Source organism: Chiloscyllium plagiosum, unplaced genomic scaffold (assembly GCF_037043375.1).
Source record: "Chiloscyllium plagiosum isolate Xiang-an unplaced genomic scaffold, Cpla_swu_hap1 HiC_scaffold_15, whole genome shotgun sequence".
Taxonomy (NCBI): Eukaryota; Metazoa; Chordata; class Chondrichthyes; order Orectolobiformes; family Hemiscylliidae; genus Chiloscyllium; species Chiloscyllium plagiosum.
This window is the reverse complement of record NW_028270153.1, coordinates 41,205,124-41,227,734: the sequence shown is the minus strand read 5'-3', so window position 1 is coordinate 41,227,734 and position 22,611 is coordinate 41,205,124. Positions and strand designations below refer to the sequence as shown.

The window sequence follows — 22,611 nt, the reverse complement described above, 5'->3', positions numbered from 1 at the left end:
GACTTTTAGAGGCAGTCATTAGGATAAAATTATTAGCAAATAGAAAAATGTGGATTAATAACTGAAGATCAGAACAGAATTGTTAAAAGTAAGTTGTGTCTGACTAACTTGATTGAATTCTTTGGTGAAGCAAGAGAGAAGGCTAATGAGATTAGTGTGGTTGATGTTTGTGCAAACTTTTGAAAGCAATTTGATAAAGTGTCACAAAGTAATTTTGCTAACAAATCAAATACTCATTGGATTAAAGCAATAGTGTCAGCATAGACAAAAAAATGGGTGTGAGATTGAACACAGAGAATGAAAATCCCTTGCTTCTTAGATCCTTGCAAGTTTCACACATTGGAGAAAGTTGGAGAGAGTTGTTCTGAGCTAGACTCAGAGACTTCAGGCAGCTCTATGGTTCAACCCTGCTTCTAAAACTTGAACATTTAACTTTACCTACCTCTACAAACTCCTTCACTACCATTAGACTGCTCAAACTACCATTTTCTTTGGTCCTGCTATCTTGCAGAATCCCATTCTCTGTCAGTCCTACCATTGGTGGTTATATGGGTCAGATCCTGCACCGCAGTCACTCAGACAGGCTTTTGTGACAGCACCTGCCAAACCCACAACCACTACCATCTAGTAGGACAAAGGCAACAGATACTTGGAAACACTTCCAAGTTCCCTCCAAGCCACATATCATCCTGGCATGTAATAATGTCATTGTTTCTTCTATATGTATCTATGCCCCAACTATTAGAGCTGTTCAAGAAAACAGCTCTCAACCATTCTCTGGGCAAATTAAAGATGGGCAACAAATGCTGGCCCAACCCATGAATGAATAATAAAACAAAATCCTCTCGACTTCTTGTCTCAGACCTATCTGCCCATCATCTCCTGAATGGTCCACACTGCAGCTATTCATTCCCCAAAGACTGCCTTTTACCCATTCCCTTGTCTGTACAATTATTGTTCCACTTTCTGTGGGCTTCTTCTCCACATATAAGTGACTCCTGCTCCCTCCCCACCTTCAGCATATATATATACCAACCTTTTCCTTGCTTCCATCAGTTCTGAAGAAGGGTCACCGGACCCGAAACGTTAACTCTGCTTTCTCTTCACAGATGTTGCCAAACCTGTTGTGATTTACCCCCACCCCTCAGCAATTTTTCTGTGTCGGATTTACGGCATGTGCAATTCTTTGGGGTTATTTCAGATGTAATTGCTCCAGCACATTTGCCAATCCCCTTTATCATCTTAATATACCTCAATTCGATCTCCTTGCATTTTTTTTAGTAAACTCTAGCCAGTATGGACCTCAACTTCTCAATCTCTCTGTGTGAGGCAAACCCTCCCATCTCTGGAATCAGTGTAAGTGAACGTCCGAAAAACAGTAATACGTAGCTAGCAACGTGTTGGTCGCACTGGAGCGCCGTTGTGTAGTACTCAATACAAGTCCAACCAGGGTGCAATTTTCACAAGTTTTACCGGGTTTTTCTTTTGATTTATTGTCCTCTTGACTTTAGTTGGACTCAGGGAAGCCAGAGGGCAACTTCTGTACATTTAAAATGCGACATTAATATACCACATCGAGTGTAGGAAGGGGATAAACATCAATGATGCATCTGGTTAGGGCAGAGGGTGCTTTTACTGAGGGATGGATCTCTCCGATGCACAGACACTCTGCAGGGCTTGTTTCCTGCTTTACTTCCGCATACGTTTTCTAAGGAAACTCGTTCGATTCGCTGTCGGCTGGGGAAGGGGAGTGAGCCTGTTGGGGTGTGTTGAAGCGGCTTGTTGTGAGGGGCAGGGAGGCAGTGCTGGGGGGAGGTTTGATGGCTCCAATGGGGGTGAGTGTGTCCCGGGGCCGGCTGCTGCTCTGCATCCTGCTGTGCACCGGTATGATCTATTACCTGTACTCCAGGTTCGGCAGCACGGCGCTGGAGAGCGCCCAGGGGAGGGTGGATCTCCGCCAGCTCCTGTCCGTGGCCATCCGGGCGGCGGAGGAAGGAGGCAGAGCCGTGCGGGAAGTCAAGGAGTCGGACTCCCTCCACCAGAGGTCCAAAGGGAAAACCAAAGAGGGCGCGGATGAGATGGTGACCAGCGGCGATTTGCTCTCGCACCGCAGGATGACCAGTTTGTTCAGGAACACATTCCCAGACATCAAGGTGAGCAAATAGGCGCTTGGACTCAGAGTGTGCTGCGCACTGTCCTGGTTCAGTACCGGGGGAGCTGTGCACTGTCCTGGGTCAGTACCGGGGCAGCTGTGCACTGTCCTGGGTCAGTACCGGGGGAGCTGTGCACTGTCCTGGGTCAGTACCGGGGCAGCTGCGCACTGTCCTGGGTCAGTACCGGGGCAGCTGTGCACTGTCCTGGTTCAGTACCGGGGCAGCTGTGCACTGTCCTGGTTCAGTACCGGGGGAGCTGCGCACTGTCCTGGGTCAGTACCGGGGGAGCTGTGCACTGTCCTGGGTCAGTACCGGGGCAGCTGTGCACTGTCCTGGGTCAGTACCGGGGCAGCTGCGCACTGTCCTGGTTCAGTACCGGGGGAGCTGTGCACTGTCCTGGGTCAGTACCGGGGCAGCTGTGCACTGTCCTGGTTCAGTACCGGGGGAGCTGTGCACTGTCCTGGGTCAGTACCGGGGCAGCTGTGCACTGTCCTGGGTCAGTACCGGGGGAGCTGTGCACTGTCCTGGGTCAGTACCGGGGCAGCTGTGCACTGTCCTGGGTCAGTACCGGGGGAGCTGTGCACTGTCCTGGGTCAGTACCGGGGGAGCAGCGCACTGTCCTGGGTCAGTACTGGGGGAGCTGCGCACTGTCCTGGGTCAGTACCGGGGGAGCTGTGCACTGTCCTGGGTCAGTACCGGGGCAACTACGCACTGTCCTGGGTCAGTACCGGGGGAGCTGCGCACTGTCCTGGGTCAGTACCGGGGGAGATGCGCACTGTCCTGGGTCAGTACCGGGGGAGCTGCGCACTGTCCTGGGTCAGTACCGGGGGAGCTGTGCACTGTCCTGGGTCAGTACCGGGGGAGCTGTGCACTGTCCTGGGTCAGTACCGGGGCAGCTGTGCACTGTCCTGGGTCAGTACCGGGGCAGCTGCGCACTGTCCTGGGTCTGTACCGGGGGAGCTGCGCACTGTCCTGGGTCAGTACCGGGGGAGCTGCGCACTGTCCTGGGTCAGTACCGGGGGAGCTGCGCACTGTCCTGGGTCAGTACCGGGGGAGCTGCGCACTGTCCTGGGTCAGTACCGGGGCAGCTGCGCACTGTCCTGGGTCAGTACCGGGGGAGCTGCGCACTGTCCTGGGTCAGTACCGGGGCAGCTGTGCACTGTCCTGGGTCAGTACCGGGGGAGCTGTGCACTGTCCTGGGTCAGTACCGGGGGAGCAGCGCACTGTCCTGGGTCAGTACCGGGGGAGCTGTGCACTGTCCTGGGTCAGTACCGGGGCAACTACGCACTGTCCTGGGTCAGTACCGGGGGAGCTGCGCACTGTCCTGGGTCAGTACCGGGGGAGCTGCGCACTGTCCTGGGTCAGTACCGGGGGAGCTGCGCACTGTCCTGGGTCAGTACCGGGGGAGCTGCGCACTGTCCTGGGTCAGTACCGGGGGAGCTGCGCACTGTCCTGGGTCAGTACCGGGGGAGCTGCGCACTGTCCTGGGTCAGTACCGGGGGGGCTGCGCACTGTCCTGGGTCAGTACCGGGGCAACTACGCAGTGTCCTGGGTCAGTACCGGGGGAGCTGCGCACTGTCCTGGGTCAGTACCGGGGGAGCTGTGCACTGTCCTGGGTCAGTACCGGGGCAACTACGCACTGTCCTGGGTCAGTACCGGGGCAACTACGCACTGTCCTGGGTCAGTACCGGGGCAACTACGCACTGTCCTGGGTCAGTACCGGGGCAGCTGCGCACTGTCCTGGGTCAGTACCGGGGCAGCTGTGCACTGTCCTGGGTCAGTACCGGGGGAGCTGCGCACTGTCCTGGGTCAGTACCGGGGCAGCTGTGCACTGTCCTGGTTCAGTACCGGGGGAGCTGTGCACTGTCCTGGGTCAGTACCGGGGCAACTACGCACTGTCCTGGGTCAGTACCGGGGGAGCTGCGCACTGTCCTGGTTCAGTACCGGGGGAGCTGTGCACTGTCCTGGGTCAGTACCGGGGCAGCTGTGCACTGTCCTGGGTCAGTACCGGGGGAGCTGTGCACTGTCCTGGGTCAGTACCGGGGCAGCTGCGCACTGTCCTGGGTCAGTACCGGGGGAGCTGCGCACTGTCCTGGGTCAGTACCGGGGCAACTACGCACTGTCCTGGGTCAGTACCGGGGCAGCTGCGCACTGTCCTGGTTCAGTACCGGGGCAGCTGCGCACTGTCCTGGGTCAGTACCGGGGGAGCTGCGCACTGTCCTGGGTCAGTACCGGGGGAGCTGCGCACTGTCCTGGGTCAGTACCGGGGGAGCTGCGCACTGTCCTGGGTCAGTACCGGGGCAACTACGCACTGTCCTGGGTCAGTACCGGGGGAGCTGTGCACTGTCCTGGGTCAGTACCGGGGCAGCTGTGCATTGTCCTGGGTCAGTACCGGGGCAGCTGCGCACTGTCCTGGGTCAGTACCGGGGGAGCTGTGCACTGTCCTGGGTCAGTACCGGGGCAACTACGCACTGTCCTGGGTCAGTACCGGGGCAGCTGCGCACTGTCCTGGGTCAGTACCGGGGCAGCTGTCACTGTCCTGGGTCAGTACCGGGGCAACTACGCACTGTCCTGGGTCAGTACCGGGGCAACTACGCACTGTCCTGGGTCAGTACCGGGGGAGCTGTGCACTGTCCTGGGTCAGTACCGGGGCAGCTGTGCACTGTCCTGGGTCAGTACCGGGGGAGCTGCGCACTGTCCTGGGTCAGTACCGGGGGAGCTGCGCACTGTTCTGGGTCAGTACCGGGGGAGCTGCACACTGTCCTGGGTCAGTACCGGGGGAGCTGTGCACTGTCCTGGGTCAGTACCGGGGGAGCTGTGCACTGTCCTGGGTCAGTACCGGGGCAACTACGCACTGTCCTGGGTCAGTACCGGGGCAACTACGCACTGTCCTGGGTCAGTACCGGGGCAACTACGCACTGTCCTGGGTCAGTACCGGGGGAGCTGCGCACTGTCCTGGGTCAGTACCGGGGCAGCTGCGCACTGTCCTGGGTCAGTACCGGGGCAGCTGCGCACTGTCCTGGGTCAGTACCGGGGCAGCTGCGCACTGTCCTGGGTCAGTACCGGGGCAGCTGCGCACTGTCCTGGGTCAGTACCGGGGCAGCTGCGCACTGTCCTGGGTCAGTACCGGGGCAGCTGCGCACTGTCCTGGGTCAGTACCGGGGCAGCTGCGCACTGTCCTGGTTCAGTACCGGGGCAGCTGCGCACTGTCCTGGTTCAGTACCGGGGCAGCTGCGCACTGTCTTGGGTCAGTACCCAGGGAGCTGCGCAGTGTCCTGGGACAGCACCCAGGGAGCTGCGCAGTGTCCTGGGACAGCAGCCAGGGAGCTGCGCAGTGTCCTGGGACAGCAGCCAGGGAGCTGCGCAGTGTCCTGGGACAGCAGCCAGGGAGCTGCGCAGTGTCCTGGGACAGCAGCCAGGGAGCTGCGCAGTGTCCTGGGACAGCAGCCAGGGAGCTGCGCAGTGTCCTGGGACAGCAGCCAGGGAGCTGCGCAGTGTCCTGGGACAGCACCCAGGGAGCTGCACAGTGTCCTGGGACAGCACCCAGGGAGCTGCGCAGTGTCCGGGGTCAGCGCTGAGAGAACATTCACAAAACCACCGAACTATAATAGCTCCAAAGAATGCCTCTCCGCCCATCATGCTTGCACCAGCTCTTAAACGAGCATCATTACCTCATGCCAATCTTCTACTTTTTCCCCATATCCTTACACATTATTTTTGTTCAAATAATCATTCACTGCCCTCTTGAATGATTCAATTGAAGCTGCCTGCAATACGCTTCTCAGGCTGTGCATCTCATATTCTCACTGCTCGCTGAGTCAGAAGTTTCTCTTCATTTCACCTGTGCTTCCTTTCAGATCACTTTAAATCTATTCACTCTTGTGCTTGTGTTTTCTGTGAACATGAACAATTTATCACAATCTCCTCTTTCCAACCTGCTCGTGTTTTTGACAAACTATTCAATCTCCTCTTAACTTTCTTCTAACCAGGGAGAACAGTACCAAATTCTCCAATCAGTCCTCATAACTGAAGCTTCTCATTCTTGTAAACTACTTCTGCACTCTCTACAATGTGTTGACATCCTTCCTGTAATGTGGCACCCACAGCTGTACACAATACTCCAGCTGAGGCCTAACAAGTTCAACACCACTTCCTTGCTCTTGTTTTCTATACCCTATTAATAAAGCCAAGGACATTGTACACTTTACTTTCATTCAATGATTTGTGCCTCTGCCCCTATGTCCACTTTAGAGTTTTACCCATATTTTATATAGTTTTCAATGCTCTTTGTACCAAAATGTATCACGTCCCGCTTCTCTGCATTATAAGAACCATAGGACTTAGGAGCCATTAGTCAATCAAATCTGTTCCACCATTCAGTGGAACCATGGCTGATCTGATGATCCTTAGCTCCACTTTCCTGCCTTTTCTCCATAGCCTTGATTCCTTACTGATTAAAACTTTGGCTACTGCAACCTTGAATACAGTTAATGACCCAGCCTCAACTGTCCTCTCTGGTCAATATTTCCACAGATTCACCACCCTCAGAGAGAAAGAAAAACTACTCCTCATCGCTGTTTAAATATGCAACTCCTTATTCTGCGATTATACCGTCTGATCCAAAGCACTCCCACAAGGGAAATCACCCTTTCCATATCTACCTTATCAGGTCCTATAAAAATCTTTTATAATTCAATAAGGTTGCTCCTCATTCTTCTATATTGCACTGAGTACATGTTCATTCTGATCAACCTCTCCTCATAAGACAGTACCTACATACATGATATCAGCCTAATGAATATTCTCTGGACTGCCTCCAATGCCAGTATTTAGAGTCATAGAGGCAGGCCCTTTGGCCCAAACAGGTCCATGCCAACCAAAATGTCCATCCATACTCACCCCATTTCCCTGCAGCTGGGCCATATTCTACTCATTCTTTCCTACCAATGTATTTGTCCAAATGCCTTTTAAATATTGATAATGTACCCACCGCAATCACTTCCACTGGCAGCTCTTTGCGTACCAGCATTTGTGTAAAAACATTGCCCCTCAGACTCGCTTTTATTCTTTTCCCTCTAACCTTAAATGCTGCCCTCTAGTCCTCGAGTCCCCAAACTTGGGAAAAAGACTGAGTGTATTCACCCTATCCATGCCTCTCATTTTCTTATACACCTCTCTAAGATCCCTCCTAAGTCTCCTATGCTCTAAAGAAAAAGGTCCTAGCTTGTCCAACCTCTCCTTATAACTCAGACCATTGAGTCCAGGCAACATCCTTGTAAATTTCTTCTACACTTTCCAGTTTAATAACATCCTTTCTATAGCAAGCTGATTAAAATTGAACACAATACTCCAAGTGCGGCCTGCATAACTGCAACATGACTTCTCAACTTTTATACTCAATGTCCTGGCTGATGAAGGCCAATGTGCCAAAAGCCTTCTTCACTGCCCTATCTACCTGTGACTCCACTTTCAGACAACCGTGCACCTGAGCTCCAAGATCCATCTGTTCCACTACACTCCTTAACGCCCTACCATTCACCATGAAACTCTGACCTTGATTTAACTTTCCAAAATGAAAGACCTCACACTTATCTATATTAAACTCGATTTGCCATTTCTTGGCCCACTTCCCCAGCTGATCAAGGTCCTGCTGCAATTTCTGATAACCTTCCTCATTGTCCACGATACCGCTGTTAGCTGCAAACTTGTGAATCATGCCTTATTCATTCCCGTCTAAATCATTGATATAGATAACAACAGCAGTGGGCCCGACTCCTGAGGCACTCCACTAGTCACAGCGTTTACTTAGTTCAGGTCACAGAGCTGTTCACATTATTTCAGCTGTGGTCTGACTAGTGCCTTGTATAATTTTACCAAAACCTCCCTACTTTTATTCTGTATTCCCCTTGATGAAATGATCAGCAATCTATTTGCATTCCCTATTTTCCATTGAATTTGAATGCCAGCTTTCTGTGATTCCTGGACGAAGACTCAGAAATCTCTCTGTTCTGCAATATTTTTCCAATTAACTAAAATTCATTCTTTCTGCCAAAGTGCAAACCTCACATTCCCTACATTATATTACATTGAGCGAGGTTTTGCTGATTCGCCTAACCTGCCTCTATTGCTCTGCAGACTCTTTGAGCTATGCCCCTCATAATTTTGTAACCTCTATAAGGTCACCCCTCAGCCTCCGACGCTCCAGGGAAAACAGCCCCAGCCTGTTCAGCCTCTCCCTATAGCTCAAATCCTCCAACCCTGGCAACATCCTTATAAATCTTTTCTGAACCCTTTCAAGTTTCACAACATCTTTCTGATAGGAAGAAGACCAGAATTGCATGCAATATTCCAACAGTGGCCTAACCAATGTCCTATACAACTGCAACATGACCTCCCAACTCCTATACTCAATACTCTGACCAATAAAGGAAAGCATACCAAACGCATTCTTCACTATCCTATCTACCTGCGACTCCACTTTCAAGGAGCTATGAACCTGCACTCCAAGGTCTCTTTGTTCAGCAACACTCCCTAGGACCTTACCATTAAGTGTATAAGTCCTGCTAAGATTTGCTTTCCCAAAATGCAGCACCTCGCATTTATCTGAATTAAACTCCATCTGCCACTTCTCAGCTCATTAGTTCATCTGGTCCAGATTCTGTTGTAATCTGAGGTAACCCTCTTCGCTGTCCACTACACCTCCAATTTTGGTGTCATCTGCAAACTTACTAACTGTAACTCTTATGCTCGCATCCAAATCATTTATGTAAATGACAAAAAGTAAAGGACCCAGCACTGATCCTTGTGGCACTCCACTGGTCACAGGCTCTAGACTGAAAAACAACCCTCCACCACCGCCCTCTGTCTTCTACCTTTGAGCCAGTTCTGTATCCAAATGGCTAGTTCTCCCTTTATTCCATGAGATCTAACCTTGTTAATCAGTCTCCCATGGGGAACCTTGTCGAACACCTTACTGAAGTCCATATGGATTACATCTACTGCTCTGCCCTCATCAATCTTCTTTGTTACTTCTTCAAAAAACTCAATCAAGTTTGTGAGACATGATTTCCCACCGTTTGTCCGGTCATTATCATATCATTGTTTGTGGAAGCTTGATGTCTGAAAATTGGCATCTGTATCATCTACATTTTGCACTTCAAAAGGGATTCAGTTGACAGTAAAGTGCTTTGAAGCATTCTTGAGGTTGTGAAAAGCACTACCTAAATTTCTTTCCTACCTCACTATTATGTTGGCGTCTCCCAAGAGTTGGAGTTAAATCTCCTGAATGTTGCTGCAATCTCTACTTGGCGAAAAGCCTTGCAAGGCATTTTTGTTCTTTTTTTAAACATTCTTGTCTTTGGTTATACAACAATAAAGATGTGGAGGACTGGGAACACTGACTGTGTGAGGCAATTGAATGTTGAACCTCTTGTGATAATTTGCCCTGGCAACCTCATTATTGTGAAAAAAGAAGTTGTCTAACTCAATTTGTTTAAGTGTTTAGTTTTTATTGTTTAGTATAACATGATAGCATGATTGCTGCTGCCCATACTCTTCAAAACAATGCATTTTTAACTTCAGAATTGCAGTTAGGTGCTATGAATATGTACCAGTTCACTCGAGATGTGATTGCTGTAATTAGGCATAAAGGAAACCATTATTAGGGAATAATAATAGAGCATTTGCAAAGTCAAAACACAGCCCATTAGAGCCAGCATGGTTTTATGAAAGGTAAGTCATGTTTGACTAATTTGCTGGAGTTTTTTGAAGATCCAACGAGCAGTATGGATAATGGTGATCTTATTGATGTAGTATATCTGGACTTTCAGAAGACATTTCATAAGGCCATAGGGATGTAAGGCAGGATTTCAGAGAGCTAAGGTGGATGCTGGGAGCTAGAACAAGCAGGGTTATCATCTCTGGTTTGTTACCCGTGTTATGTGACAGCGAGGCAAGGAATCGGGAGAGATATCAGCTGAACACGTGGCTGCAGGGATGGTGCAGGAAGGAGGGTTTCAGGTTTTTGGATAATTGGGGTTCATTCTGGAGAAGGTGAGAACTGTACAAATAGGACGGTCTTCACTTGAACCAGAGAGATACTAATATCCTGGGTGGGAAATTTGCTGGTACTATTCAGGTGGGTTTAAACTAGCTTAGCAGGGGGATGGGAACCTGAGGTGTAGTTGCAGTGCACAGGAGGATGAGAGTAGGGAGGACAGGGACAGGATTTCAGGGTCACAGGAATGTGCTGACAGACAGCAAACTGGTTTGAAGTGTATAAAAAGGGATAAAAAGCTAAAAAAAAATGTTTCGGGCAAAAGCCCTTCATCAGGAATAAAGGCAGAGAGCCTGAAGCGTGGAGAGATAAGCTAGAGGAGGGTGGGGGTGGGGATAGAGTAGCATAGAGTACAATAGGTCAGTGGGGAAGTGATAGGTCAGGGAGGAGAGGGTGGAGTGGATAGGTGGAAAAGGAGCTAGGCAGGTCGGACAAGTCCGGACACGTCAGGGGATCGTGTTGCTGGAGGTTAGAAACTAGGATGAGGTGGGGGAAGGGGAAATGAGGAAGCTGTTGAAGTCCACATTGATGCCCTGGGGTTGGAGTGTTCCGAGGCGGAAGATGAGGCGTTCTTCCTCCAGGCGTCTGGTGGTGAGGGAGCGGCGGTGGAGGAGGCCCAGCACCTCCATGTCCTCGGCAGAGTGGGAGGGGGAGTTGAAATGTTGAGCCACGGGGCGATTTGGTTGATTGGTGCGGGTGTCTCGGAGATGTTCCCTAAAGCGCTCTGCTAGGAGCCTGTCCTCGGATGCTGCCTGAATTGCTGTGCTCTTCCAGCACCACTGATCCAGAATCTTGTTTCCAGCATCTGCAGTCATTGTTTTTACCTGGTTTGAAGTGTGTCTACTTCAACGCCAGAAATATCCAAAATAAGGTAGGTGAGTTTGCAGCATGGATAGCTACCTGCAACTTCGACGTTGTGGTCATTTCGGAGACATGGATAGAGCCGGGTGAGGAATGGATGTTGCAGGTTCCAGGGTTTAGATCTTTAATTAAGGACAGGCAAGGCGGTAAAAGAGGGGGAGGCGTGGCCCTGTTAGTCAAGGATCCTATAACGGTGGCTGAGAGAACTTTTGACGAGGACTCGTCTATTGAGGTAGTGTGGGCTGAGGTTAGAAACAGGAGAGGAGAGGTCACACTGCTTGGAGTTTTTTATAGGCCTCCACAGAGTTCCAGGGAGGTGGAGGAGAGGATTGGCAAAATTATTCTGGGTAGGAGTGAAAGGAACGGGGTGGTCATTATGGGGGACTTTAACCTCCTCAACATTGACTGGGAATGCTATAACTCTAGGACGCCGGATGGATCAGTTTTTGTCCCAATGTGTACAGGAGGGTTTCCTGACACAGTATGTTGAAGGGCCGACAAGAGGGGAAGCCACACTGGATCTGGTGCTTGGTAATGATCCAGACCAGGTATTTGGTTTAGTTGTTTTGAGCACTTTGGAGAGAGTGACCATAATTCAGTTACGTTTAATTGAGTGATGGAAAGGGATGGGAATATGCTACAGATCAAGAGTTATCGATGGGGCAAGGGCAATTATAATGCGATTAGGCAAGAATTAGGATGCTTGCAATGGAATAGCCAAATGCAGGGGATGCAGACAATGGAAATGTGGAGCTGGTTTAAGGAACAGATATTGTGTGTCCTTGATAGGTATGTGCCTGTCAGGCAGGGAGGAAGTGATAAGGTAAGGGAACTGTGGTTTACTACAGAAATTGAATCACTTGTTAAGCAGAAGAAGGAGGCTTATATGTTGATGAGGCAAGATGGTTCAGATGAGGCAATGGAGAGTTACAGATCAGCTTTCTATAGGTATGTGAGGAATAAAAGGATGACGAGGGTAGGAATAGGGCCAGTCAAAGACAGAAGTGGGAAGTTGAGTGTGGACCCTGTGGAGATCAGAGAGGTACTAAACGAACATTTCTCATCGGTGTTCACTCAGGAAAAGGAGGGTATTGTAGAGGAGAAGATTGAGGTACGAGATATTAGAAAGGATCGAGGTTAGTTACGCACAGGTGTTATCAATTCTAGAAGGAGTGAAAGTAGACAAGTCCCCTGGGCTGGATGGGATTTATCCAAGGATTCTCTGGGAAACTAGAGAGGAGATAGCTTTGGCTTTGATACTTGAGTCATCATTGTCTACAGGTTTAGTACCAGAGGACTGGAGGATTGCAAATGCTGTGTCCTTGTTCAAGAAGGGCAGTAGAGATGACCCAGGTAACTATAGACCAGTGAGCCTTCCTTCTATTGTCGGAAAGGTTTTGGAAAGGATTATAAGAGATAAGATTTATAATCATCTTGTAAGCAACAATTTGATTTCAAATAGTCAACATGGTTTCATCAAGGGCAGATTGAGTCTCTCAAACCTCATTGAGTTTTTTGAGGAGGTGACCAAACATGTAGATGAGGGTAGGGCAGTTGACGTGGAATACATGGACTTCAGTAAAGCCTTTGATAAGGTTCCACATGATAGGCTGTTGGAGAAATTGCAGAGGCATGGAATTAAGGGTGATTTAGTAGTTTGGATTAGAAACTGGCTTTCTGAAAGAAGGCAGCGAGTGGTGGTTGATGGAAAATATTCAGCCTGGAGTCCGATTGCAGAATTGGGCTGAGAGTTGGCAAATGGAGTTCACTACAACTAAATGTGAGGTGATGCACTTTGGGAAGAATAACAGGAAGGCAGAGTACTGGAAAGATTTTTGGTAGTGTGGATGTACAGAGGGATCTTGGGTTCCATGCACATAGATCCCTGAAAGTTGCCACCCAGGTGGATAGTGCTGTTAAGAAGGCATATGGTGTGTTAGTTTTCATTCATAGAGGGATTGAGTTCCGGAGCCGCAATATCATGCTGCAACTATACAAAACACTGGTACGGCCACGCTTGGAATATTGTGTACAGTTCTGGTCGCCATATTTCGGGAAGGATGTGGAAGCCTTGGAAAAGGTGCAGAGGAGATTTACTAGGATGTTGTCTGGTCTGGAAGGAAGGTTTTATGAGGAAAGGCTGAGAGACTTGGGTCTGTTCTCATTGGAAAGAAGGAGGCTAAGAGGGGATTTGATAGAGACATAACGAGATGATCAGAGGATTAGATAAGGTAGACAGCGAAAGTCTTTTTCCTAGGATGATGATGTCAGCTTGTACGAGGAGGGCATAACTACAAATTGAGAGGTGATAGATTTAAGACAGATATCAGAGGCAGGTTCTTTACGCAGAGAGTGATAAGGGAGTGGAATGCCCTACCTGCTAATGTAGTCAACTCAGCCACATTAGGGAGATTTAAGCGATCCTTAGATAAGCACATGGATGATGATGCGATAGTGTAGTGGGACAAGCTGAGAATAGTTCACAGGTCGGCACAATATCGAGGGCTGAAGGGCCTGTTCTGCACTGCATTGTTCTATGTTCTATAAGGTGTTGTATAAAAGGTTAATACACAAAGTAAGATCACCTGGGTTTGGGGTAATACATTAGCTTGGATAGAAGATTTGCTAACCAACAGAAAGTCAGGATAAATAGGTCTTTTTCTGGTTAGCAAGATGTAACTAGTGCAATAAGGTTCAGTCCTTGGGCCTTAGCTATTTACAATCCATATCAACGACTTGGATGCTGGGATAGAAAACATAATAGCTGATGACAATAAATAGTTGGCAGAGTAAGTTGGAATGAAGAAATCAGAAATTGACAAACGGATATGTATAGATTAGGTGAGTGAGCCAAAATTTGTAAGATGAATTTTAACATGGATAAGTGTGAGGTTATCCATTTTGGTCAGAGGAATAGAAAAGCAACTTCTTATCTAAATTGAGAGAAATTTCAGAGTGCTTTGATGCAGAGGCATCTGGGTGACCATATGCATGAATCAGCAGAAAGCGAGTATGCAGGTACAGCAGGTAATAAGAAAGAGAAATGGAATTTGAATGCTTATTGCTAAATGAATAGTGTGTAACATTAAGGAAGTGTTGTTGCATCTGTCTATGGCCATTAGTGAGACCCCACCTAGGGTATTGTGTACAATTTTGGTTCCCTTACTTGAGGAGGGATGTAGTTTTATTGAAGGTGGTTCAGACAAGGTTCAGTAGATGGATTCCACAGATGAGGGAATTGTCTTATGATGAGAGATTGGGTAATTTACAGTCTGGAGTTAGAAAAATGAGAGGTAATCTAATTGAAGTGTTTAAGATGCTAAAGGTCGATTTAGAAAAGATATTTCCTTGTTGGGCAATTGAGGTCATAGTTTTAGGATAAGGGGTAGCAGATTTAAAACATAAGACGGAACTATTTCTGTCAAAGGGTCGTGAAACTGGAATTTATTACCCTAGAGTGCAGTGAATGCTGAGATATTGAGTAAATTTAAGGAGGAGCGAAAGAGAATTTTAATTAGTCATGGATTGAAAGGTTATGGAGAGTGGGCAGGAAAGTGAAGCTGAGGCTGAGATGAGATCAGTCATCATTGTATCAAATGGCAGAGCAGGCTCAAGGGACAGAATTGCCCACTGCTGTTCCTTGTTTTATGTTTTAATGGATGTCATGAAATGGTAACATAGACAGTAGGAGCAGGAGTAGGCCATTAAATACAATACCCTTGTACTGTCACATCTCTTCAGATCTAGTTTGTAGAGAAAAGCAGCAAGGAATGTTTTTTTTCAAGGTTATGACTGTAAGCGATGGATTCTCTGTCCCAAAGTTCTTTGGAGTCTCCTGTGATTTGAGAGATTGTAACGTTGTGTTGGCTTAACATTAATGTAGAAAGTGCTCACAAAGTGGCTGTTTTACAGTGTGTTTTCATTTCCAGGAGGTGCTATTTGCTACTGGGAACTAGCAAAACCTTTTTACTTTGCCTAGTTATTGAACATACTGGTTCTGAGGAGAGTGCTTTGAGCATGTTTGATGATGGCTGTCTGCTGGTGACCTTTTTATGTTTCAGAGTTCCAGAGAGACAGGTGGCTTTCTTGAAATGCCATTAAAGAACTCCATTTAGGTTGCTACTGTGGTTAATATGTTTAAAAAAGTAGTTTAATGTTGCAGCGTAAAACAATCAAATGTGTGAAAGCACTCTGAGAAGAGTTTACAACCATTGTTCATATACCAGAGTTAAGATGCCACATTCCCTCAACATTGAAATTAAATGAATATTGAGAGTATTTTGCTAATCAGATGAAGTTTGTTGTGTTCTCTGTCCATTTCTTTGTCTAATTATTTGAGAAGCCTCTTCATAAAGTCTTAGTATTGAATTGGCTTTGGACCAGTGTTACTCTTGTGTGAACAAACCCTCTGAAATATGATGCTAAAACAATTTTTCATTTTAATTTAACCTATCCTTCTATCTTTAAAATCAGTTTTCTCTGGGACACTTCCTAATAATACTGCTGTTTATTTTGTTCTAATAGAGAAAGTGAGGGCTGCAGATGCTAGAGATCAGAGCTGAAAATGTGTTGCTGGAAAAGCACAGCAGGTCAGGCAGCATCCAAGGAACAGGAGAATCGACGTTTCGGGCATAAGCCCTTCTTCAGGATTCCTGAAGAAGGGCTTATGTCCGAAACGTCGATTCTCCTGTTCCTTGGATGCTGCCTGACCTGCTGTGCTTTTCCAGCAACACATTTTCAGCTATTTTGTTCTAATAACCATGTTCGACCATATTCCATTCCCAATTTATTCTCACCCTCTGTGACAGAATAGCTGAATGATATGGGACAAAATTGGAGAATTCAAAGATCTTGGAGTAGTGCATTCAATTCTGAACATATCCACACAGTGCAGATCAACTGCTAATAAGACAAGCTGAAAATACCACCATGTAGCTGTATCAGAAAAGTCAGAATCAAGGACATTATGTTTGAAGTGCAAAATGCAACTTTCACACTACATTTGGATCTATTTGGTTATGAGATATAAAGAAAAGATTGCACTCCAAGAGACAGCTCAGAGAAGAGCTGTAAGGCTGATTCTTAATGTTAACATGAAATTTGGAAGAAAGACTGAAATAATTGACGTTCTAGCATCGAAAAGCAACCAGAAATGGTTTCAGATAGTACATACTGTTTTCGAGGGTGTGATTGGTGGCAGCGGAGTAGGGGGTATAAAGAGGCCCAGGAGTTTTAAGGCCCTCTGTTTGCCTTCTTTCACACTTTTTTGACACTTCCCTCACACTTCCCTGCTCCCTCTAACTGCCCACCATTCCTCCCTCCTGTTTTTCTTGAGGTCAGATGCAGTCCCCCGGTCCCCAACTTCCCCTATCTTCCTGAGTCCCAATCTCTCCCTCTACCCACCTCCCAGTCTCCCCCTCTCCCCCTTCCTGGTTGCCTATCTCCACTCTTCCACTGGTCCCAGTCACCCCCTTTCCCCAGACCGCAACTCCCAACCTGCTTACATACACATGCACAATATAAAGCAGGGCATAATGTATGTGTGCTGCTGTCAGCAAACACAATCTAAAAGATGTACATTCAAGTCACTGCAACTTGTTAAATAATGACTGCAGGACAAGACACAAAGGTTCAACCTCATAGAAGCAATTCTTGTGATTCATAGCAAAAAGTCTTCAAAACAGTTGCTTAATAGATGGAATGTGTTTCTGGGAAGCAAAAGCTTGCAATTAAAAAAGTAAGAAGCCTCTTTTGTTTGTTGTGGGCAAATGAATTAGGATTGGATAAGTGGTCATCTTCATTATCTGCTTTATGATCTAATCCTTCACCCTTCATGATGCACCTGGAGTTGGAGATAATTGTCTTTTCCTCACTGGAAGCTGGGTTACTTAGTCACTGCAAGTCCCAAAAGTGATGGGAATTTCAAAAATTATTTGATTTGAAAATATGTTGTAAACCGCAGTGAAGTCACCTATTTAATTGGCTGCTCAGTGGCAAAGCAAGCTGCTCCTGGCACACTTTAGCAAAAACCTGTCTTGAGTGAAACAAAGGTAATAACAGGAGGCTCATTGACTGAACTTGCTTGCAGCAGCATGTTGTCAGTAGTCAGTTAACATAAAGGCCTCATATTTCATTCACTGGGTGTGCCATCCAATCAGGCACTGTGGGAGCATTCTAAATTTCAAATCTGTTAATTTAGCAGCAATAAACTGCTGCTGGCAATTTTAATCAGCAAGACATTCTCAAGTCATCTTTGCCTCAAGGCAGTTTCTTTATTAGAAGAAAGAAAGTTAATCAAGAGAGGCATAAAATATTGCAAAGTGGGAATGGTTTTGAAATCTGCTTCATAATAATATAAAAAGGATAGGAGTTTATATATCAAATAGGTTTGCAGAAAACCATCCCGACAGGGTAACTATGGATTTTTATTCATTGGACATTAGTTCTGTTTCTCCTACCATTGTTTGCTTTTTTCACGTAGTGTGAATCTTCTCTCTCATTACTAGAGGGGTGGGAACAAATGTTGCGTTTCTGAGTATTTTCTTGGTGCCGCCTGGTGATGCTTTGATCTGCAAATCTGATGTTGTTGCACCACTTTCTAAAAATTATTATTCTTTGGATGTGGGCATCATCAACTGGATCAGAATTTATTGCCCATTTCTGGTTTTCTTTATGAAGATGATGATGAACTGTCTTATTATTAAACCGCTGCATTCCTGGTGGTGTTATGTATACCCACAATGCTATTAGAAAACGAATGAAATGGGTGAATGAAAACCATCGATGATGGTTCGCATGCATGAACACTTTTTGAACTTGAAGAATGTTATAGGTATAGGCATCAATGAGACTTTTGGGAATCATGTCTGGAACAGGTGTTATTGAAATGCTAAAGAGGAGACTAAAGCTGTACTGTGGTTTACATGTGATTGGACCGGTTGTCTTTAAAGGTAGTCATCAGACAAATATGTTTTGAACAGTATACTTACAAGAATGAGGAGTCAGGAGGAATTGGAATTCTGCATTGCAAGCTCCTAGCCTGTTCCCATCCAGTTTGTCCCTCTCTCACCCAACAACCACAACCACTCTCTCATCTGCTGTCTTTTTCCTTCTTGGTAGCAGAGATCACAATGTACTTTGTACATGGCACACAATACACTTGTCAAGGAAGGAGTGTATGTTTAAGATCTTAAGAAGGTTTAAGATCCTGGATAGGGTGCCAGTTAAATGGCATGTATTGTCCTGAATGGCATTAGGCTTTTTGACTGTTGTCACGTCTGTACTACTTGATACTTCTGACTTTTGCTTTGCGGATGGTGGACAGACTTTCAGGAGTCAGGAGCTATGTTACTCACTGCAAGACTAAGTCCTATTATTAGTCCAGTGACATCACCACTATGTCATCACTTCCCCCTCCTCTTGTTGACAAAGATTGATGTGGCTGCTCTGGATAAATTTCTGGTCAATAATAACCTCTGGCATAATGCTAGTGGATAATTAAGTGATCATAAATGCCATTGGACATCAGGGGGAAATGGTTAGCTTCTTTGTGGTTGGAGATGGTCATTGTGTGGTACTGTGAAAGCTGATTCTGAATCTTTATTCTGTTTTGTTTACTGTTGTCGGCTATTGCCAGAAAGGAATTCATCCTACAATAGACTTTGAAAAGATGTTCTCTAAAATACTTAACTTCAGTTCTGTAATTATTTTGTTTCTTAAGCTGATCAGGTTGTAAATTTGCTTGCTGAGCTAGAAGATTAGTTCTCAGACATTTTGTCACCATGTTTCAGTGCGCCTCCGGTGAAGTGCTGGTGTTCTGTCCTACTTGCTATTTATGTCTCTTGATCTGTTGTGGTGGGTGATATCACTTCCGGTTCTTTTTCTGAGAGGTTGGTAAATGGTGTCGAAATTGATGTGTTTGTTGATGGAGTTTCAGTTTGAATGCCAGGCCTCCAGGAATTCCTGTACGTGTCTTTGTTTAGCCTGTCCCAGGATGGATGTATTGTCCCAAACTAGTGTCCCTCTTCATCAAGTGTATGGATGTTAGTGATCGCTGGTCATGTCTTTTGGTGGCTAGTTGATGTTCATGAATCTTGGTGGCTAGTAGTTTCCTGCCTGTCTGTCCAATGTAATGTTTGTTGCAGTCCTTGCAAGGTATTTTGTATGTGACGTTCATTCTGCTGGTTGTCGGTGTGGGGTCCTTTAAATTCATCAGGAGCAATTTCAATGTGATGGTAGGTTTGTGGGCTACCATGATGCCAAGGGGCCGGTGTAGTCTGGTCGTCACTTCCGAGATGTCTTTAATGTATGGCAGGGTGGTGAGAGTTTCTGGGCATGTTTTGTCTTCTTATTTAGGTTTGTGATGTAGGAATCGGAGGACTGCGTTTATCGGGTACCTGTTACTCCTGAATACATTGTACAGGTGTTTTTTCTCGGCTTCTCTTAGTTCCTGGTTGCAGCAGTGTGTTGTGGCTCATTTAAATAATATCCTCATGCAGCTCTGTTGTAGGTTTTGGGATGATTGCTCCTGTAGTTAAGTATCTGGTCAGTGTGAGTAGCTTTCCTGTAGACATTGGTCTGTAGCTCTCCATTGACTTTGCGTTCTGAGAAGGGGAGTCTGTTCTCTTCCTCTTTGGTGAACTTTATACTGGTGAGGATGTTGTTTATGTGTTTGTGGGTTTCTTCTAATTTGTTGTGTTGCGTGATGACAAAGGTGTCATCCAGTTTGACTGGGACAATACATCCATCCTGGCACAGTCTAAACAAAGTCTCACACACAGGAATTCCTAGAGGACTGGCATTCAAACTGAAACTCCATTAACAAACATATCAATTTGGACCCCATTTACCAACCTTTCAGAAAAAGAACCGGAAGTGATATCACCCATCACAACAAACCAAGTCAGATAATTAGCAAGCGGGACAGAACACCAGCACTTCACCAGACGCTCACTGATGATGTTACCGAGCATGGTGACGAAACATCTGAGAACAAATCTACCAGCTCGTAAACAAATGTACAACCTGAGCTATAAGTCTTCTCCAAATTCCTTGAGCTGAGTTTTAATTCCATTTTATTAATTCTGTTTTGTCAGCTGATTTCAGAGGAACATGACAACTCTGAAGTAGATAAAAGTCTTACATGGAATTATGAAATCCCTACTTTAATCCAAGAAAGCATTGGCGATGCTAGAATGGTACCAACAAAAGCAGTAACAATATGGATTGATCCATTGGATGCAACTCAGGAATATACAGGTGAGTATTAGTCATCATTCTTTGGCATATGCAGTGTTCATACATTATTATTATTGGTGTTATTATGTCAACTTGCACATTTGATATGAAGTTATTAATAGCTGTTGGAATTAAACCTGCAAGCTTATTTTAAAATAACTATTAGAAAGAAAATCAGATTTACCCTAATCTCCATACCAGAAAGAAACTGAGCATTTGATCACGTTGTAAAATGCTTAAAACATTAGCAGGCATCAGTGAACATTAAATGGTGTAATTTGGAATGATTCCTGATTGTAGATGATTATGCTCGAGAAGTCAAGCATTCAAAAGTGATCGCAGCTTGTTAAATTTGTGGAAATTCTCAAGAGCATTCAACAGTAATCACAGCATGTTAAATGTGTGTATATAGGCATCAAATGCCCAAATAAGCAACTCTTTTAATGGATATGTAGTGATTGGAATGAGGTCAGCCAGATGGACTTTATAGAAGGTGAGTTCCCTAATTGGGGCTGGTAACCTGGTCCAATCAGGGAGACCTAGCTGATGGATATAAACAGCATTGCCAGGAGTTCTGCTCACTCTAGGTACCAGTTCTGAGCTAGCTGGACCAGTGTTGTGTACAATGCATGTGTGAATAAAGGATGAGTTGTAGATGGAATACCAGCCTTCATGGTGTTATTTCAGCAGGATTGAGAGAATAGCACACCCCGGAAGAAAATCACCTGCAACAGTCATCTTTGAGTTGGGGTAAGCATTTCTGGCACCATGCCACTATTTTGAACACTTTTTTTTAGATTACTTACAGTGTGGAAACAGGCCCTTAGGCCCAACAAGTCCACACCGACCCTCTGAAGAGCAACCCACCCAGAGCCATCTTCCTCTGATTAATGCATCTAACACTACAGGCAATTTAGCATGGCCAATTCACCTAACCTGCACATTTTTGGACTGTGGGAGGAAACTGGAGCACCCGGAGGAAACCCACGCAGACACTGGGAGAATGGACAAACACCACACAGACAGTTGCCTGAGGCGGGAATTGAACCCGGGTCTCTGGCGGTGAGACAACAGTGCTAACCACTGTGCCACCATGCCGCCCACACGATGGCACGTGTGGCAACACTTGACTCATTCAATCCCGCTGTAGGGATCTAGGGCAGCTGGCCATTGTAGTTGCTGCTGGTATGTGGACTTGAGTAGGCAAAAGAGTCCCACTGGACCTAAACTGAGTAAAAGGCGTCATTGGCCGGTAGCCAGGAGAGTGCAGACCCTGGAATGTCACCCTACAACTGGTTTTAACAGTTAAATTGCTTCGCAACATCTAAATCAGAACCAATCAAAATAAACATCTGGTTAAATAGTCACCCAGTTCTAATGGAGGTTAATACTGGTGCGATTGTATCAGTGATTGCAAAACAGTCTTTATCAAAATTCGCTCTGGACTCAAACCTCGAGTTTGTATAAGACCTCGGCTAGATTGGGAGCTTATACTGGGGAACCTTTACAGATTAAGGGTACAACTTCCGGTCTATAAAGAAAAACAGCTGGTTCAGTTCCCACTGATTGTAGTAAAAAGCTCAAGCCCAAGGCTGATGGGGTGAAATTGGTTGAGAAAGATTCAACTTGATTGGCTGAACATTTATCTTTTAGTAAATGGCTGCCTGAGTGAAGTCCTAATTAAATACCAGATGTTTTTCAGGATGGTATAGGGGCTATCAAAGGAGCCAAGGCTACCTTACATGTTGATCAGGAAGCAATTTCATGATTCTACAAGGACCACCCTGTACTAACTTCAGTGTAAGCCAAGATGGCAGTGGAGTAGGACACTCTAGCTGGAGCTTATCAGCTCAGCCCATTCTTCTTCTTTTCTTCTTTTTCTTCCTCTTAGTGCCCTTTTCTTTCTTCTTCACTCCCAGCCTCCAGCAATGACTCTTAGTGTGGTGCAGCGGCCTCCCAGTTTGTCATAGCGACCTCCTCGCCTGGCCTGGCACAACAGTCTCCTCCAGTAGCAGCGTCCTGGTGTGGCGGCCTCCCCACCTATTGTAGCAGCCTCCCGGCCTCTCACTAAGATCGCCTGGCGTGGCATGACGAACTCTTCTTATGGCATGGTGGCCAACCTGTCTAGCGTGCTGGCCTTCCCAGCACAGCATCGTCTCAGTCCGGCATGGCAGTTTGACGTGATCTCTCAGCGTCCTGGTCCTCAGGGTGGAGCCTGGATCAGTGTGGACCCAGGCTGCAGTGCGGTCTAGAAGCTAGGTGCCAGCATGGTCTGTTTTTCTGAAGTTTTATTTCTGTGATGCT

The 22,611-nt window shown here is 46.5% G+C and overlaps 1 protein-coding gene across 1 annotated transcript in view; it reads left to right on the top strand.

The window, feature by feature from the left end:
• The first annotated feature begins 1,773 nt into the window (after nt 1-1,773).
• Nucleotides 1,774-22,611, top strand: part of bpnt2 (3'(2'), 5'-bisphosphate nucleotidase 2) — a 58,065-nt gene continuing 37,227 nt past the window's right edge. The window contains exons 1-2 of the mRNA XM_043710294.2: nt 1,774-2,153; nt 20,166-20,328. Of these exons, the coding sequence (XP_043566229.1) occupies nt 1,821-2,153; nt 20,166-20,328 (496 nt within the window). The 5' untranslated portion in view covers nt 1,774-1,820. The remainder of the gene's footprint in view (nt 2,154-20,165; nt 20,329-22,611) is intronic.